The sequence below is a fragment of the Patagioenas fasciata genome, chromosome 19, assembly GCF_037038585.1.
Source record: "Patagioenas fasciata isolate bPatFas1 chromosome 19, bPatFas1.hap1, whole genome shotgun sequence".
NCBI classification, from domain to species: Eukaryota; Metazoa; Chordata; class Aves; order Columbiformes; family Columbidae; genus Patagioenas; species Patagioenas fasciata.
In genome coordinates, this window is record NC_092538.1 from 9,788,092 (window position 1) to 9,808,233 (window position 20,142).

Consider the following 20,142-nt stretch of genomic DNA (forward strand, 5'->3'; position numbering starts at 1 on the left):
TCCCTTCAAGGAACAGTTTCAGCTGCAAAGCGCACAGGGATTCCAGCACCCAGGGAAATATCATCCTCTGTATCCAGAGAGCGAGCTGTATTGCGTGGTCAAGCCAATACTAGGAAAACGCAACCCAGCCCCACCTCTTCTGGTACACTGACTCCTACCAAACACGTGCGCCCCACTAGCAAGTCCAAGCAAGAGAATGAAACCGGTGACAAGGCTGTTCTGGAATCTCAGGTTAAAGAACTCCTGGCAGAAGCGAAGACAAAAGATTCTGAGATCACCAAACTCCGTTGTGAATTGAAAAAATGCAAAGAGAAGGGGTCACTGAATGCTGAAGGAATGGGTGCTTCCAACCAAAATTTAGAAGCAGTATCACCTGCTGACATAGACCCATTAATACGGACCCTTCAGGAAAAAAACAGGACTTTTCTAAAAGAGCTTGCTAGCTTGGGAGAAGAAAACCGTGTTTTAAAAGAGAAATTGCTTTATCTAGAGAACTCTCCTCTCTCAGACACAACAACAAGCAGTGGAGCTGACAGCAGCCTCCCAACCCCAACTACCCAAGAGTCCAGTTTTGGAAGCCCATCAAAAAATGCCTCGAGAGGTGAAGCGGATGAGCACCGGCAGCACGTGCATGGGGGCGCGCTGCGCAATTCGGGTTCTTCCAGCAGTGATGTGACTAAAGCTTCCTTATCACCTGATGCATCTGATTTTGAACATATAGCAGATGTACCTTCCAGGCCAACATCTTCCAATAGCAACCACTTGAAAGGTTCCAAATGCTCCACTGCAGGAAGTTCTCCAAACAATATTAGTGACCTTTCTGTTGCATCTCTCACAGAGAGAATACAAAAGATGGAGGAGAATCACCACAGCACAGCAGAAGAATTACAAGCCACTTTGCAGGAGCTGTCAGATCAACAGCAAATGGTGCAGGAGCTGACAGCAGAAAATGAGAAGCTAGTGGAAGAGAAAGCTCTCCTGGAGACTTCTTTTCGTCAGCATAGGGACAGAGCAGAACAACTGAACCAAGAAAATGAAAAGCTAATGACTCTCCTTCAAGAGAGATCCAAGAACGAAGAAAGCAGAGCTCAGGAGGGGAAGGTCCTTGAACTGGAGCAGAAATGTGCGGAAGTTCTTGAAAAAGCACAATTTGAAAGAGAGAAATTGCTCAACATTCAGCAACAGTTAACCAGCAGCCTACGAAGCTTAGAAAGGGAGCATCAAGATGCCCAGCAGGTGATTACAAGCCTGAGAGAAGAAAATGAGAAGCTGCTCAAACTTCTCGAGGTAGAGCAGCAGAGCAACAGCACAGTGACAAAAACTCTGGAGGACTGTAAAATTGCCTTAGAAGGTCTAAAAATTGAGAATGGCTCTCTCAAAACCCAGTTAGAGAGTGAGAAACAAAAGGCCGCAGAAATCAGCGTGATGGGATGTACCACAGACAACTCTGAGGTGCAAGAGATGCTGAAAGTAGCCCATGCAGAGAAGGATCAGTTAGAAGCATCTTGCACTGAGCTTAAACAAGAGCTGCTGAAGGCAAACAGTGAACTGAAGCACATTCAGGGTCTGCTCTCTAAGGTAAAGTAGTAGCAGCTGTAAAATATTATGGCTGTTTGTCCTTTCGTAAGTTGATGGTTAATGGTTATTGAGCCATTGATTGTAAGTGTCCAGGATTTAAATTGCATTAACTAGTTTTGAATGGAAGCTGGGGTTGTATGATATCGTCTACTTCTGCTGCTGTATGCATATTTTCCCAGGAATAACTGTTTCTGTTTTCTGTGCAATCCTGGATGTTCGGAAGAGCTGCAATGTGAGGCATCATCAAACAAGTGTTAAAGAAGCACAAGCCCCACCACTGCAGGGACAGTGACAATCAGTATGTTCAGCCTTTCCTGGATGGGGAAGGGATTGTGATGAAAACAGAAAAAATGGGCATTTGCAGGGGAAATTAAAAAATCCAGATGTCTTTTCAGCTTCAACAGGTGACCACAGCAAATGGAGTGAGTAGAGGAAGCTCCCAAGTGCTTGCTAGGGCTGCAGTTCATGAAGAGTAAATGAAAAACTGCTGAGTGCTCAGACTCTGTACCAAACTTCTATTGCTTGGTTTGGAAACCACAGATTTCCTCCTTTTTACTCTTCCTTTCCCTCAAATTAAGCTGTTTTGAATCATTGGCTATTTGTGACACCCAAATAAGACCACAGGCTTCTGTAAGGCTGCCGTTCCATCAGGCTGTGCCAGTGCTGCTTGCTGAATTTGGCAGCCTGCACCTTGCTTTTCCAGGGCTTGTTCATACTCAGAGATTTCCCCCAAACCTGGGAGCATCCATCTGTGGGCCTGAGCCAACAAACTGAAGTGCAGCAGATTCCCCCTTCAGTAATTCCAGATGTCCTATAGCCAGAAAATATGCTCATCTGCAGTAGCTAGCACTACTATGTATGTTTTCACAATCCATTGAAAATGCACATGGTAAAAGCAAGAAAATTGTTAATGTGGACAAACTGGTCATCATCTTGTCCCTAAGGTGGTGATATCGCTCTCATGACACAACACATGAATAGATGTGGAGCTTTCCAGGAATATCATTCCTCTCTGTTCATTACCTGTAGAGTTTGGTTTTGGAATTATGGTCATCATATAAAAAAATTAATTTCATTTCTAGCATCTTGTTTTATTATCTCTATGACTCGGAAGGAAAACTGACATTCGTAGCTCGTCTGTCATTCCTGAAACTGGCACATTAGCATTGAAACTCAGATTATACAATGCTTAGAACACAGGTTCAATTCTTAAGTCCAATAAAATCTCTAATGAGTGATATCTGTTAGGAAATGTAGACAGACTTGCAGCTTGCTTTCTTCTCTTCCAGGCTGAGAATGAGTGTGCTCAGCTGAAGGAGCAGTGTGACCAGCAGGCTGAGCAACTGAGCAGAACCAGCCAGAAGCTGCAGGAAAAAATGTCGGAGAATGAAGCAGATATCAAAAACCTGAAAGAGACCATTTTTGAGTTGGAGGATCAGGTGGAACAACATCGTGCTATAAAACTTCACAATAACCAGCTCATCAGTGACCTAGAAAGTAGGTGGAGCTGGAAAAAGGATTTAAGTGAACTTACTTGGGAGGGTGAGTTGTGGCTGCAACAGGGAGGAGACAGCACATCTCGATACGTGTGACAAGAGCCTCACATGGGAAATATTCCAATTCATGCACAGAAGTCACTATTTTAACAGTTAGTGCTATAGAAATGATATTAGCGACAGTCTCCAAGCCTCATTATTCAGTGAATATTGTATTGCCCGCTTCAGAAACTGGAATTATTGTCCTTTCAAAGAGCTTTTAGGGGAAAGCCCCAGTAAGAGCTGTCGAGCGGAGGCTGCCGTAACGTTGGGACAGGGGAACTGCCACCTGGTGGCATGAGCGGCTCATGTCACCAGTGTCCCCTCGAGTGCTCCAGGGTGTGTGGACTGAACAGGTGATCCTGTGCATGTGATTCTGTATGTTTAAAAGTCTGGTTAAATGCCTCAAAATAATGACCTCCTTCGGAGATGCTTGGGAAACAAATCTACTGTTGATTTCCTTCCTGATCCATTGACAGAATACCTTAATTTCAGTTTAGTTTATCTAGTGGCATTACTAGAAGCAAAACCAAATAGGCTGCTCTGCCCTCCCATTTTACTTTTCACCCTTTCCCTTACGTGTTTAATAATCTTTTCCTTTTTTTTTTAATTTTTATTTTTTTTACTGTTCCTAGGCAAAGCAATGAAGCTGGAAGAACAAAAACAAGATACAGAGAGGCAGCTGAAGGCTCTGACTAAGCAAATGAAGGTAAGGCTTTGACTCCATGACTAAGCTAGGCTGAGCCTTTATTGCAATACTGGATTTGAGAGAAGCACTGTATTTTTCTAGAACAACTGCAGAAAGTTCTTTATACATCCTTCCAATCTCATCGCTACTGTGTAAAGAGGCAAGTATTTAGTTTAACCTCAGCATCATCTTGAAATTGTGGTGAAATCTCAGTTGCTTGTGATCACTGAAGTGTAGATTAAGTGCTTGGCTCAAGTAGGTGCATTTTTACAGCAAACAGTTTGGGGTTCTGATTGCTCTTTCCAGGAAGATACAGAAGAGTGGAGGCGTTTTCAAGCTGATCTGCAGACTGCAGTGGTTGTAGCCAATGACATTAAATGTGAAGCCCAGCAGGAGCTGCGTGTGGTAAAGAGGAAGCTTCAGGAGGAAGAGGAGAAGAGTGCCAGGCTGCAGAAGGAGCTGGATGAAGTGAAGGGCAGCAACAGGTTGGTTATTTACAAAGGCCAAGATCTGATCTCTGTGACTGCTAACATGCATGAAAACAGTGCTTTGTCAGTAACTATTCATTGGCTTGGATGTGCACGTTGTTTGTTTTTAACTCTTCCGACAGATTTTGTTGTCTCTTATTCTAAGATGTTTCTGTTCTTTTTCTTTATGGCTATCTAGTTCTGTCTACTAGGCCATGACGGTTTTAATCAGCAAATATTAAGTAGTAACAATTGCTAATATCCTGTTATAGCTTTGTTCTCGATATGGTATTCTGCTGTGTTTTATTGCCTTCATAACTCTCTGTGCAGCTGTACAAAACCATCTGTGAAAAGTCTGGTTGACTATATCCATTCAGTGGGACATCCAGAAGAGAACTACTTAACCTGAGAGGAGTCAAGGACTGTGTGTGTTCAAGTTAAAATGAGCACTAGGTGAACCTCTTTGTTCTTCAAGCCTGATACACATTGACTGCGTGATCAGTGCAAGTACTAGGATTCATCATCTCACATCTTCTGTCGTTAATTTGGAGCCTATTAAGTGACGAGCTGTGGTCTGGACTGTGCCCTGCATTAGCATTTAGCCTGGAAGTGACTTGATCATGCAGTGGAGCCACCTGTAAAACAATTGCTGTAGTCTCAGGGGGTTGGAGAGGCAGCAGTAATTGCATAAGCTGTATATGTGGGGATTCCCTCTGGGGAAGCACGGCGAGAACAAAAGTGACTTTTACAATTTAAACTGGAACCAGTACATACAGTTGCCTTACAGTGTGGCTTTTATGAAGTGCGTGACCTTTTATGTATCACCTTTCATTCAAAAAATCACTCCACAATTAAAGTACTAAATAAGAGATGGAAAACAAAAGATGTATTAGAAGGAAGAACCAACATTTCTAAAGAAGACTGTGGTCTGCTCTTTTTATGCGTTGGTGCAAGCAGAACTGCAGTGACGAAAACCCGTACAGGGGGAACAAAGACAAAATAACATGAACAGTGGTACTGTTTATCAAAAATATGTGCCAGATTAATTTTGTTCCCCTAGTTTTTTTTTTTCATTTAATCTCTGTTCTAGTAGATTCATGGCCACTGGTAAAACAGCCACAGGAATGCAATGAATCCCACCACTTCTTTCAGGTAGAATAACAGTCCAGCTTCATGTTGCACATATTTGCTCAGTGTTTTCCATTAGGGAGTTTCCACAGCAGCTGCACAGTAGATGGGACGGCTTTAGTGTGGAGGTGTATGGGTCAGAATTCCTGGATTGAAGGAACAAATATACTTTTCAGAAAAAAACAAAAGTGTGTTTAAGCTCCAGTTTCATTATCAGCATCCCCCGTGGATGCAAAGAAAAGCTATCACAGACTGTGTATTCAGACAAAATGATTACCAAGACAGTACTTAAGTTCTGGGCTCAGTTTCCATTCCTAATTTGTTCTTAATGAAATTTCTCTTGTTTAGAGTGGGGTCCATGTATAAGAGCAGGTATCATTAGCTTCCTCTCTTTATTCCTTTGGTTTTAAATCTGAAGATGCGTTTGATAGTACTTAAATTGAATTGAAGATGACCTGCTAATTTGCAAACTGGGATATTTGTCTTCCATGTCTAAGGAACATGGCTGCGTTGTCAGCTCTTTGGCATAAGAAACCTGAACTGCAAATACTGCTTTTGAAATTAGATGCCCAGAATCCATACATACATAGTTCCAGAATGAGGTATTCAGACATATATTTAAGTCAGTTTGGGCATTTGTCTCTCCCTCTCTTTCACATACATATAGACATGTTTGTCTTTGCGTTGTGTTGATTATCTGTATAGCTTGCTTTGAGTATTATGTTGGTCATGGAGCCAGATACACTGTCTGCAGTGGGCAATATTTTCTTTCAAAGACAGGTGTTGAGACCAAATTTTGCATTTGTCGATTTAGGTATAACTAATTTGACTCAGTGTCCACGCAGAGTACGAAATTTGAGTGGTGTGGAGAAGATAATGAAGCCTATAAGTCGTTGTCTAAACAAACCAGTGATCAATAGCAAAGTACTGAAATTTTATAACTGTACTGGCTGATAAAACAAATTCCTGAAGTTGCCAAAGCTCCTGCTGAGAGCCAGTTCTACACTCCCAGTTATTTTTGCATTCCTCGAGGTCACGATCTTCCCCAGCACCTCAGCTTCTTTCTCCCAGAAAATTCTGGAGATATTCTCATAGTTGCTTTTAGTCAGTTTCACAAATGCTTCTGCTTGGAATCAGCAGCAGATCCTGGCACCTGCGGTGAGTTTTAATGCATGCTCAGCACTGGTGGAAACAGTTTGTAGTGTGATACCTTAATGCAGTCTATAAAATATTCCTCATATTGGCTAATACTGAGCAGCTGTGCATGCAGCTGAATATCTGATGTCCCCAGTGAAAGTTTCCAGTCTGATTTCTGAGCTCTTATTGGAAAATGTACCTTCCAAATAGCTTGCTGCTCAAAGGTTTTTTGGCAAAATCTCAGTCATCTCTTGAGGGTCATTAGACTCCACCTCATAAATTGATCTTGAAGCCAGTTTATCTCCTACGACATCCTGCTATTTTAATGTTTGCCTGTGGCTGCCTGAGTTCCTGCCTCCAAGTTTGTTTTCACCGTTACATTCTTCTAATGAGACAAAAAGTCATTTTTGGTTCAGGAACAACCAAAGAACTTGCAGAAAAAATCCTGATGAGGTCATCAGAGTTCATCTGAACGAAGGTAAGAGCCTCCCAAAGGCATCTTTAACACAGAGTAAATGTCTAATTCTATGACTAAAAATGTTGGGGGGGAGGTTGGACCAGTATCAAACAAATGGAATAAGGAAGAGAGATGTTAACTTGTCCCAAGTTACTACTGACTGAAACTTCCAAATCGGTTAACCCAATGTTTCAGACAGTCTTCTATGATTTTTACATCCCAATTAGTGTTATTTCTTTGCAGTAAAATGCAGAACCTTATGATCCACAGTTGTGTCTCTCCTCATAGGTGATGGAATTGAAATTATGTGGCCTCCATCCTTGGAGGTTTTTAAGACCAGACAGAATAAAACCCTGAGGAACCTGGTCTGACCTCACAGCTGACCCTGCTTTGAGCAAAAAGCTGGAGTAGGTGACTTACGATGTCACTTTCAACCTGAATTATCCTAAGATCCTGTAGCAGGTTTCATCTTTTCAGAACATTCACCTTGGAAATAAACTCATTTTTGTAGCTGTTCGAGGATTAAATATGTAAGTGGTGGGGAAAAAATGCTATATTTGCTTTGTAACACAAATGAAGAAAGTTATTGCTGGAAGTACCAAGTTATGGACGGCCCTTTTTGACTTCATTATACACCCATTTCCAAGCCTTTCTAGAAATACACTGTTCAGCAGCAGTGAAAGTCCCAGAGTCTTCCTTTGATTTCCCTTCTAGTTCTCAAAATTATTTTGGCACTATAACATTATATTTCCTGAACCAAGAACATGGAGGGAAGATGGGCTGGGAGTAGTACTCAGAAAACAGAGAAATTATATATGTAATTAGATGAGCGACTTCTCAGAATAATAAAGTAATCTAACCAAATCTTCAAACAGAACCCCGAAGTGAAGATTGTGATGTATCCCACTAATTTGCTTCTATTCTTCCTCCTAAGTCTCAAATACCACAGCATGGCAGTGTTACATGCTTTTTCTCCTGGCAATAAGCTTGTACTCGGCGTATTAAACCCTGCTGTCAGTCTGTATGTGCTGATGTGCTGCTCATGTCTGCCTGTGTTTTGCAGCTGTTCTGTCTTTTAGAGATTCGATAGTTCGTTCAGCTCTCACTGAGAGTAAGCAGACCAGAAAGTCAGAGCAGGGCCCTTGAAGTATTGTCTGTTTGCTTTAGTCAGGGATTGCTCAGGGTTGGGGGGGGTTGTTTGTTTTTTTACACTGTATGGAGATTATTCTGTCCCCTTTGGTCTAAGGACCCTGAAACAGAAACTCTGAGATAGAGCAACTCAAGTTGCTCAGGGTGATGTACCCATTTTGAGTGCATAGTGCTAAATGATTATAGAAGAGGAAAACCAGGAGCATTACCTTCCCTGTCCTTTGAAATTGGTTCCCTGGTTTTAAATACTTAATTTCTTCCCAGCTGAGTTAATGGAGTGTTAAGGCACTCCTACAACACTACCAGTATTTTCCCCCCTCCCCTTTATTTATTGATGGGATGATTAACTGTAAAATGAAGAGCTGTACCTCAGGCTAGGCATTGCATTGCTTCTTATAACTTCCCCGATTGTTCTCTCTATCTCCATAGGTGCCTGATCTCTACCAGCTAACACAGCCCTGGATGGATGCACAGCCAGGCCTGTGAGACACTTGAGGATGTACCTTCGACTTGCAGCTGAAAAAGGGAAGTTTCAATTTGAAAAAGCACCTCCGGTTTTCTATTGCCCTGAAAAGTCAAGTGTATCACAAAGTGTGAATGCTGCTCAGGTCCACCACCTCCCCATGGGCAAGAGCCTCTTTCTTTGTTTCAGAAGGCTGCTCTCTTCAGAAGACTCCATGCAGCAGAAGAAGTTTTGCATTAGCCTGAAGCCAACTAGATCATAAGTAGTAATCACAGAGATTTGGGGAACGGAAAAAACTGAGGGTTTTTTTGGAGGGATGGGGATCTTTGCCATGAAACAAATTCAAACATGCCATTTTGAGCTTGAGCAAAAAATAAAACTGGGTGTGTATGTCTAATTTGTAAAAAGCAATGCACATACACATTGAATTCTCCATATAGTGTTATATTAATGGATCTGTCTGTGTGCCTAAATACATGTATGCATACAGATCGGTATGTACGCATACACACACAAAGTCAAGTGATAGAGTAGTGAAATCCAACAGGAAAACTGAAGAGAAACATGGAGTTATTTATTCAGTTATCAGCTGCTTTGCTGGTTTGGGATTTTTAACATTGTATTGGCAAGGCACTCGCCACTGGGTGGCATGTCTGACTCGGTGTGTGTTAGGGAGCAGGCTGGTGCCCAAGGGGCATGTCCTGCTATGACTTTCACAGAGAATGTCCGATGTGAGGTTTGTCCTGACTGTAAGATTTGCAGATGAAGAGATCAGAAGGAAAATAAATTAATATATCAAGCCCTTAGTAAATATCCTCTCAAAAAGGAGCCTTTCTCATGCCCTTAACTCAGGTGAAGTATATGATGATCAGGGAGAACTTACTGAAGTTCAGCTTTGCAACTGGAGACAGCTGGAGAGACCTTTACCTGGATGCTAAGGAGAAACTCGGAAGTCACCATCTCTACCAGATCATCAGGATTCATTGGAGGACCGGAGTTTCATGTTTTGGCTGTGGGATTCCTGTCCTTTCTTCCTGGATGTGTGAAGACCTAACAAGGGCCTGGTCTCAGAGCAGGCTGAGCTAGCAGAGAATTCTGCGGAGTGGCCTGGCCTTGGCATGGCCGTCACCTTTGTGCTGTGCTCCTGGAGTGTATGCATATATGCACACTTGTGTTGCCTTTCTTTTCTGTGCTGGCAGCTGTTGAATGTTGGTTTTTATGTTTAAGAAATATGTATTGAAGTGCCAAATAAATGTTTAAGTGTCTGGAATTGTCTGCTGCCTGCCCTCGGCCTCTCTTCTGTTCTGTGCATCGGTAGCTGTGTGTCTCTCCTTTGTGTCCCTCGGAGTTCAGGAGGATTCACAACAATGACAGCAATTGTGTCAAAGACTAGATTGCAGAGAAATTATATCTGAAAATATGGTTCTGTGGTCCTAGGCCTCCTGTAACAAAGAGGTCATTGAAGCAGTTTAGAAATTTCACGAAAATCTAGGTTAAGCCCAGAAGGACTTGCACCTTGTTGGTGGTCTGTCCACATATTCCAGACCTAGGAAACTGCATCTACTTCTCTCACCAGTGAATGAATGAAACTAGGCAGTGATTTTGTGAAAAGGACTGCACGTTTTAATTCCTTTGTGGCTAAAATGCTCTACTTCCTCCTGGAGCTGTTCCAGTCAAGCCAGCTGCACTTGCAGCACTTATCTCTGTAAACCATTCATTCTTGTTTTAAGGAAAGTGTACAGCAGTAGATGACATTTTGTTCAAATCCATCCTTTTTGTAGCAAAGCTTGGATGGTCTAAGCTATATTAAGCTGAATAAATTCTGTGTACAAGGAGTCACTTTTGCTTTGCAGTTATGGCTTGTCATTTATCTTTCTAAGTCATGCTCTCCTATACTGTCCTTCTGAATAAGCTTGCTGCTGCAAGTTAAGCTGTTACTCTTCTGCTTCTCTATTAAGAAAGCCATGTATGTACATATGTGCATCACCTTATCACATGATTTTTTTCGTTACGGATAGAAGGTGGTCACCAAGTTTCATATTGCTTGTTTGCTGGCATGTGTGGATGTAGTTGAAGCAAATAGGTCTCAACACTACTCGCCTTTCATGCCAAGGTTTGCAGCATGAGAGGCCTCAGTTTTCTGATGTGATTGTGTTTGATCTAGGAGGTTGTCTCAGGGTGTACTAGGAGCCTATTACAAATATACAGACTTAAGATTATGAGAAGCATCCTAACAAAATTGGAACTGGTAATAGCTCCAGAACGTGAGTTTTCATAATTATTCTGTACAATGGATTTTTGTGGCACAACATAGGGGCTGGTCTAATGGCTCTAACTTTAACACATTCACATCCTTTTGCAGCCGAAGGCTGGACTTGAGGAGACCAATCTATGAGGTCTGAGATGTTCCCAGAGTCAAATCCAAACCAATGAAGTGATGGCTGCCTAGATTGTACCTCTGACTTACTTTAGTCTCAAGATTTGCCAGTGGCCTATAGGCATTTACTGTTCCTTTCTTACTCTGATGATACTCTACAAACTGTGTGCATACCCTTGCTACCTGGATAACTAGACAGAACTCTTGCATTTAGTTCTTGAAAGTGTAATGGATTGCATTGGGTGTTTTGGTATCTCAAGGCAGAAATCTGTCCGTCCTCCATACTTTACTAGAAGCAAAACTCCTTTAGCTCTTGTGGTTTTTGTATAACTGAAGTGCAGATGCCGTCATCTGTTGATTTGTTATTTATGCTTTATGAAGCCACAGAAGAAAAAGTGAAGGGTAAAACCTAAAGTTAGTCAGCAAAACACTGGCTCCTTCAGAGCTCAGTGGTTCTTATCCAGTCTGCCTTTCCTCCGGATCCGATTAAATGGAGAATGGAACTGAAAGGACTTTTCTCTGACCATCTGCCTCTGCAGGCTCCTCTGGCACACAAGGAGCTTGGATGTATTAGCAAAGAAAGAGCCAATGTCTGCTTAGAGTCAGCACCTCCTTGAACTCTGCCAAAAATAGAAACGTTCTTACTCATTGACACCCTTTAGCCCCTTGTGTTTTGTAGACTGTGATGGCACATGGGAAAGAGAAAGACTATGACTTCCATTTTTAGCTCAACAAAAGTTGTTCAGCCTCATAGGCACTTTCTGGATGGAGTTCTCCAGCCTTCTTCTGGAATAACTTCTGGGCTTGTGTTCATGTGGCTCTTGGTGCTAACCAGACTTAGAAGTAGGGAAGAGTGGTGATACCTCAGAACCTGTAGATCAGCACACATTTCTTAAGCAGCTAGGAGATTAGGAAAGCAATGTATAAATACTATTTTTACATGACTAGACTTTATCTAATCGCAGCTTTTCTAAACTAAAGCTAGGTAATTACCCTTGAAGTCTATCTGAGAGCTACCAGGTAAGTACAGTGTCAAGGCTAAGCAATGTCAGCCCAATCCATAAAAATGCATGACTAGAAGCAACAGCTACACTGTGTAATTGCATTTGCTGTTTAACACAGCTGTGGAGTTTTCTGTGCTCACTCCTGTCAGTCCAGCACCTGATCTTGATTTCAAAAGTGCTTTTAAATGGAGTAACCTAATGATCCTTCTTGTTAAAATATGAGCCTGGTTTCTATTTTGAGTTGGCCTATCTTCATTCTAGCCATTGAATTTTGGTTTTCTTGTGTCTGCTAGGATGAAGCACTTAAGTTTTATTCCCCATATAACTGCTTATGGATTGTGATTGAGGGTTTACTTGTTCAGCAAATATCCTGGTTGATTAGCTGTAAGAGTTGAGTTTCCAGAGTTTTTCATTATAAAATATATTTTCTGGTTTTATTTTTATGGCTCTTACTTGAAACCTGTACAATTATTTCTTTTAAATTATGGCATTTTAACTGGTAACAATTACTCCAGCAGTGGTCACACCAATTGAAAACATAGAGCATATAAATAACATACTTCTCTTCGATTACTTTCCTCATTATACACTGAGGACCACAGTAGCCCCTTGGCCCCGTGCTGTATTGAAAGCCCATCTTCAGGTAATTATTGATGATTATTCACAAGACTCATCAAACTGCTTTTTTCTATGATAATCCTCTATCCTGTTGTGATGATGGGGAATGGGGATGATATGGTTAACAAAGCAAAAAAGTTTGTTAGACTCGACGATATAACGTTTGCCAGGCACTCCAAGAAAAGAACGTGAACGTTCTAATGAGTGGTCCATGCTTTAGGCTTTACAAGAAAAGATGCACATCGCTGGATTTACCTTATTGCATATAAAAAGCTTTAATCTAGGCCTGTGCTTCCTGTTGCCCCTGACTTTGATCTGGTTTCTGCTTTGCAGGCTGACCGCTGAAGAGGTAGAATCTCTAGAGGCAGATGCAACCAACCGCTGGCAAGGAGTCTGCATTAGCAGAGCATCTCCCACACCCTCAGAGTCTGCGGCCACTGTGAAGTCGCTGATAAAATCCTTTGACTTAGGATGCTCAGGTATTTGAACACTGGATTTTGCAGTCCAAAAATTTTCTAGCAGTGAGCAGGTAATTTGTGCCATTTTGTGCTGCTTTTTGCTTCTTAGTAGATGTTATTTGTCGGTGCTTGGTACATAAATACTATCTGTGGAATGTCTCTATACCAGTGGTTTGTTGTTCTGACAAAAGGGAGGTAGTTGAGTTTGAAATGCAAATGTTTCCACGTTTTTTTGCTTGCAGGTAGCACTGGACAAAATATCACAGTTCACAAGGTCCCCAGGAGCCCTCTCAGTGGAATTCCCATCAGGACAGCCCCGGCAGCTGCTGTTTCCCCCATGCAGGTACAAGGACCTCTTTCTATCCTTGTAGTTTTAAAATAGGTAGATGCAGTGTTTGCTACAGCATGACATAGCTTCAACATGCCAGCACGCATGTGTTGGCAAGGGGAAGGGGAAACTCACCTGTTTATTTGCTATAAAACATCAAATGCTGTAGTACTAACAAAAAGGATCAAAGTGAGTTTGTCTATGACTTTAACTCTAGAGGTCTCAGTGGGCGGATGTGAGCTCTTTGGAATAGAATTCTGAACTCTCATCACTGTTGGCCAAAAAATAGGTTCAATTATTTGGAGTGAGTTACAAGAAACATCAAACTAAACTAGGTAGCTGACATGTGAGTTGAGAGACGTGGGGTAATAAGTTTCTAAGATGTATGCTCCCAGTTATCCAATCAGTTCATATAGGGCTGAATGAAGAGCTCTTACAGTTTGCCTTTTTTGATTTTCCTACTGAAGTATAACTACTCTGGAATGTAGGACTTCTTATGTCACTGCACCAGTGAGTTAACTTTGTTAGCAATTTTGAAATCCATGGTGCGGTGTTGTTGGAAATACTGCTTTTTGTGAATGGTGGAGAAGCAAATGCACTTTGCTTCCTGATTTCCACACATGCTGAAGGTGGCAAATGATCCGACTGCTGACCTCTGGAGACTAGAGAAGACACTGTTTTGACTGGGGGATCACTGGATTTACAACAGGATATTTACCTCTGAATCTGGGTAATAAACAGTTGCAAGGCTGGGGTGCTTAGGTGAGTGTTCTGAAGAACGAGATGACATTGAAACACTACCTAATGAATGTGTGAGCACATTTCCTTCAAAGAATCAGCAAAAGAAGTTTAAAGAATGAGATTAAACAGAGGTCTGGGAGCCTTCTGTTAGTGCCTGCCTGGGGGACTCTTAGTGCTGGAAACCAATGATAGGGCTACAGAGACAAGAATTGTTCTGACTTCTTATCCGGGGTCCTGGGGGCAGAGGTTGAGTTAGGAACAGGCATTCTTATTTAGGGTTTGTGACACTAGATTATGTTGAACAATAGAAAAAGCGGTTCAAATAGAAATGTGAAATAGCTCAGGAACCAATAAATTACCAGCTAAAAATGTCGTCCCTTTGTCCTTTTATTTTTCACAACCATTTATGCAGCTCTACGTACAGCTGATACAGAAACCTTTCCACAAGGTATCTCTCCACCTGCTTTTTGATCTTGAGAAAGCAGAAACATCTCTTCTTTCTGCTTGTCTATTTAAGCATCTTCACTAGTGGTTTTTTTAATTATCTTTTGTATGTGTGTTTGTTTCACAGAGACATTCTGTTTATAATAATGCCAAGCCAGCCAGCAAGGGCGTTGCCAGACAGACAGACCTTTCAGACCTTCCTCTTGCAGGTAAATTTCAGTAAATGTACAAATGTTGCCTTTTTTTACCAGCAATAACTTGTCATTGACTGTCGGCCTCTGCCTGGGCCATTTTTCCTCTTCTGGTATGGTCAAAGGAAACATGAAAAAGTGTCTTCAGAGTTTTTGATTTAGAGAGCTTATTAATTTTGCTGTGTTTCCATTCCCATCTTGATTGTAGCCTTAGAAAACTAGAGAATAGCTGATTTATTATGGTTTGCCAACATAAACTTGCCTCCTTGATTCCAAAGTATCCGTGGCACCTCTCTAATCCATGCTGTGGAACTGGAGAGGATTGGATTTTGTTCAACATGTATGTATTTGGAACCAGTCCAAAGCGCTGTCTTTTCAGGGTTTATTTGTTTTGAAATTCAGCTTCATTTAAAATACATCAAACATTTCAGATACCAATGTGACTGTTTTGGGAGCAGTTATATTTGGGCTTGAAATAATTTATTTTGAGACTTCTCAAGAGATCTGTTTGTTTTTATTTCACACTTTGCTTTTGTTCTCTTGTCATTTAATATTCTTTTCTACCAGTGTTTGTTTCCCGTTTTCTCTAGGGCCCTTTATTTTGGTTATCTAGTCCTGAATGTAGTTGTTGCATTGGAATCAAAGCTAGTAACAACAGATTATTGAATTTTTAAGGAAAGATGAAATATTATATTCCTGTAGTGAAACTGCAGGGAGGGACAAAAAAAAATCAGTCACAACTTCATTTGTAGAATGGATTATCTGCAACAGTTTGCTTGTACAAGAGAGAAATTAGAGCCTGTCTTCATTTCTAGACTCTCCAGATAATCTGCTAAGCTTCCCCTTCCATTGTTCAAAGATGAAGAGATGCTGGATCTGAACAGCAAAAGAGGTTATAGGGGAGGTGGCTGCATAAACAAATAACCTCTCGTCTATGCTACTGGTTTCTCCTGCAGGAATAGCAGAAGTTATCAGTGGAACAGACAGGGGTTACTTACTTCTATCAGTTGGTTTCCAGAAGAAGTCTCACACGAGAGTATCCAACAACCCTAAACAAAACATAAACCCATTTTAATCTCTACCAGTTTACTGTAGAGTGAAGTAATCTGTCAACTGTGTGATATAATGCCAACTGTTAATAATAAATATCCCACTTTGGGCCATGGATAATTACTGTTATTACCCATAGGCAATTGTTCTGTGAAAATCTGTTGAAACCAACAGATATTTGTATGGCAAAAATTTATGGTTGCTTATCTAACAAGTTCCTGTATTTACAGCTTCTCTTTGTACCTGGGTTTAATTTAGTGCCAATAATCCATAGCAAAGGCTTATTCATTACACAGTTGTAATAGCTCTGGTTCCAATCAAAATAATCCTAGAAGGCAGCTGATCCAAGCCCTGTGCAAACAACACTGAATTAAAAAATATCCCCAAGGAAATTCAGAGTGAAGTAGTCTCCATAATAATAATCTTCTGGCTGATTCCATCTGACCAGTGTCACAGCAGGGTTCTGTGATGTCTTTAACATGACCCAAATGTTACATTGTTGGAGAGGAGAATGGATTACTTTGCAGAGGCAGCTGATCTTTGGCTGTGGCTGTATTTTCATTTAGAATCAGAGATTTACTGGGTTTGTCCTGGAGTTTCTAGCAGCCAAGAAATAAATCAAAGGAAGTATATTATTCCTGCAAGTGCGACTCAAAGTACGAAACTGGATGCTGTTAATTCGAACCACTTCAGGCACTAGTATGTAATTCAATCCAGTAGCCACAAAGTTTCTCTAAATAGTGCAAATAGTGCTAACGAAATGGGGAGGGTGACCCTGACTGAGCAAGGTGTGAGCAATCCAGTGCGACAAAGCTCTGACAGCAGCCACGTTGTTGGAAAGGAGACAGTCTCCTGGGACTGGATTCTGTCCTTTTCCACCTGGACTTCTTAACAGATAGGAACTTCGCAGGCCTTTGTGCTGTGGAAAGAAGGTACAGAAATGCCTATAGCTCTCAGCAGCTACAAACGCTGATTTAATGAAATTCAGGAGCCAAAGCAAGGGCAGCTGTCTGTCTGTTGGAAGGATGTATTTATCTGGCAACTGCTGATATACACAGCCCAGTTACCACTGAAAAGAAATTCAGGACTGATTCAGTACTATTAGCCTTTGTGAAGCTGAGAGAAGAAGGAATTCACACCTCTAGGTAATACGACATTAACTGATAATTAACATAGGGAGGTAACTGAGGGGGCGTAAAAGTTGTGTTCCACATTCAGTTAGTTTCTGATAACAGCTCAGAATGTGCTGGCCATAGACCTTTGCTTGTTGACAGTGTGTCTACAGAAAAGAAACAGCCAACTATCCCTGTGATACATTGCTCTGCTTCACGATCGATATGCATGGGGAGGTAACTTGATTTCTAGGATCTCTTTGGCTTCTCTTCAAAAACCTATCAACATTGGATCCTATGGCCACTAATTTTGTTGGTTTTTATTTTCTTTATAGATATCTACACATATATAAATACCATAAAATATAGAAATACATCATATTTGTAATCAAAATCTGCTATGAATATATTGAGGCTTCCCAAAGTCCTGTTACGGTGCTGAACATCATGTGATAGTCAGCGCCTTCTACTGCGGCCTTGAGCTGGGTTGTATTTGGGAGATGAGAGGCTTTCTTGTTACGAGTCTGCCAATGGCAGAAGAGAAATTATTGTACTAGGGCTGGTCAGTCATCTGGTGAAGATATCGGGCGATCAGCTTTTGAACCTTTCAGACTGTAGATTTTGGTATTTCCCCTAATTCACCTGAGGCCCCAACCCCCCAGCAGGAGTATCAATCACAGGAAGCCAGGCGGTCTGTACTGTTGAAATCATCAAAGCCGTTCCTTGTTATGATCACCTCTAATCTGCTCAAGGTTTCCTAGCCCCATGTGTGTTTAATGAACAAATGAGTACATTTGTTTAGAATCAAAACAACAGGCTACATATTGTGTGCTGCGTGGCAGGACAGTGATTAATCAAATTCCTCAGACTGCGAACTGGCAGCTTTTTTTAATTCCCACAGACCTTCTGAAGGGGAGAAATGAAGAGCTGAAACCAGACCATTACCTCCGTAAAAGCCCCTCCCTGGAATCCCTGAGCAAACCCCCTATGGCCTTCAGCAGCAGGATGCTTAACTCTACCCCTAGCAGCTTCAAACCCCAAAGCAAACTCAGGTACCAACTCAGTTTCATGGGAAAACAAGCACACTGGAAATGTTTGACAGCATTACCTGGCCCCAAGATGAATTATTTAATACTGTGGACCCTTGTCTCCAGTGGAAACTGTGCTGGCTTGTCTGACCAGTTCAGAATTACCAGGCTGTGTCATGTCTAAATATAAAAATTCAGATGATAACAACCACAGTTATCCGTAAAATGAGCAATCATGACAAAATGAGGATAGCAAATTTTCAGGAACTTTGAGGTCTAAGGGAAAGCTGGACACAATTTTTTTTCTATCTTAGAGGAAAACATACATATTTTCCTCTGATCCCTACCATTATTTCAAACAGTAGAAGAAGTAGGGTAAAAGCTGGTAGCCCATGGCGTGGACAAGCGCACTCTCTGCTGGGTTAAGAACTGGCTGGAGGGCCAGGCCCAGAGAGCGCTGGTGAATGGGGCTGCATCCAGCTGGTGGCCAGTCACTAGTGGTGTCCCCCAGGGGTCAATGTTGGGTCCAGTCCTGTTGAACATCTTTATTGATGATTTAGATGAGGGAATTGAGACCATCAGCAGCAAATTTGCTGATGACACCAGGTTGGGAGGGAGTGTCGACCTGCTGGAAGGCAGGTGTTTTGATTGTTGGCCTTAACTGTCCTCTAGGCCTTGACTACAATACAGCTTCCAGAGGTTTCAGTTTATTCTGTTACAGTTTGGTTTCCATTTAGGTTCTGTGTTGTCGTACTGCTTTGTCATACAGATGTTATTTACACACTGGTAAAAAATAAGAGACTTCCAGCATATTTATCTTCTTCTCCCTTATGCTTCCCTGGATTAGCGTTGAGAGAAAGGACCCACTGGCAGCCCTGGCTCGGGAGTATGGTGGCTCGAAAAGGAACGCTCTGTTGAAATGGTGCCAAAAGAAGACTGAAGGTTACCAGGTAAGAGAATAGACACCAATATGTGTGCAGTGAGCAGTGTCACGACAAAGAAATATGTGTATTTTATTCTGCTGATTTGTGTGTGTTTGTTTCTACTGGGTGTTGCCATCCTCTTCATTCAAATTTCTTTAACACTGCAGTCTCCAATACTCATTGTCCTAAGTAATTCATATACAAAACCCATTAATCATTTTGGTAAAACCAAATAAATATTTCCTTGTGTGGCCTTGGCCAAATCAAGTTTGCATCTTTGGGTCCTGCTCTTTTTCATCGGCTGCAGTTTAAGGGAATTTTACAAAGCAAGTTTTGACTGCTTGAGAACATCTAATTTATTTGCATAGTGATTTTCACTGTTAAACCGACATAATGATTTGTCAGTTCTTGTACGGCCATTGCTGTGCTTATCAAGCTCTGGCTCGTGTTTGTGTGCAGCTGGGTTAGGCCTTTGGTTCTGCTTGTAGCTGAGCTGTAGCAGGCAGTTCTAGGCATCCTGTGATATATGCTGGGTGTGCAGGGTAGTCTTGGTTTGATATAATGCTGAGATTTTTCTTTCTTAAGAATAATATTGTTTGTTACTTAGAGCAGAAGACAAAAGCAGTTATCACCACATGATATGCACCCTGGAGCAAATCTTAAATAAAAGCAGAGTCCATCTTTTAAAGTAAATAACATTTTTTTTCTTCACAGCCTGCTCTTTATGAAGCATTAGCTGCAGGGGGCAGGAGTTTGGAAGGAAAGACAGTAACTTTCCCTTTAATTAAATTGATCTATAAAAATTTGAGACATTTCTTAGCACTGGCATATTCATCTGGCTTGCACAAATTTCACAAGACAGGTGTCAGGAAAAGCTCTTGATTTTTAGATGCACCTTAAAAAGAATAAAGCCAGGACTAGCATTGAGCCTCCAGTCCTGTGCTACTGCTTAGAAGGCTGCAGTGCTGTCCCCTGAAGTTGTGTGCTTGATACTGTTTTGATTTATTTTATCTCACCTACTAAAATTCTCCTGGTCTTGAATTTAAAGGTGTGGATGAAAATTCCCGTCCAGTCCTCAGCAAATTTTTCATGAAATACAGCTTTCCAAGTCTAACTTCTGTTAAGCCAGCAGGCGCATCTTTTGAGTAACACTTTCTCCTGACAGTGTTGTCCTTTTTTATTTCAAATGGCACATATGGTGAGCATCCTCCACTTACCTTAAAACAGTCTAGCACCGAGTTCACTGTTAGAAGCATTCTCTGAGAG

The 20,142-nt window shown here is 41.5% G+C and overlaps 1 protein-coding gene across 10 annotated transcripts in view; it reads left to right on the plus strand.

Moving 5' to 3' along the window:
* Positions 1–20,142, plus strand: part of SPECC1 (sperm antigen with calponin homology and coiled-coil domains 1) — an 80,797-nt gene that overhangs the window by 42,715 nt on the left and 17,940 nt on the right. For 6 of the 10 annotated variants that reach the window (XR_011741980.1, XM_065852820.2, XM_071817152.1 and 3 more), the window contains 9 exons: positions 11–1,578; positions 2,868–3,075; positions 3,749–3,822; positions 4,108–4,286; positions 12,935–13,080; positions 13,302–13,402; positions 14,700–14,781; positions 17,827–17,977; positions 18,801–18,903. Coding sequence is in view for 7 of the 10 variants with exons in the window: in XM_065852820.2 (XP_065708892.1) it covers positions 11–1,578; positions 2,868–3,075; positions 3,749–3,822; positions 4,108–4,286; positions 12,935–13,080; positions 13,302–13,402; positions 14,700–14,781; positions 17,827–17,977; positions 18,801–18,903 (2,612 nt within the window). In the remaining 3 variants the exon portion in view is untranslated. The other 4 variants (XR_011741981.1, XR_011741982.1, XM_065852822.2 and 1 more) reach the window with 4 other exon arrangements.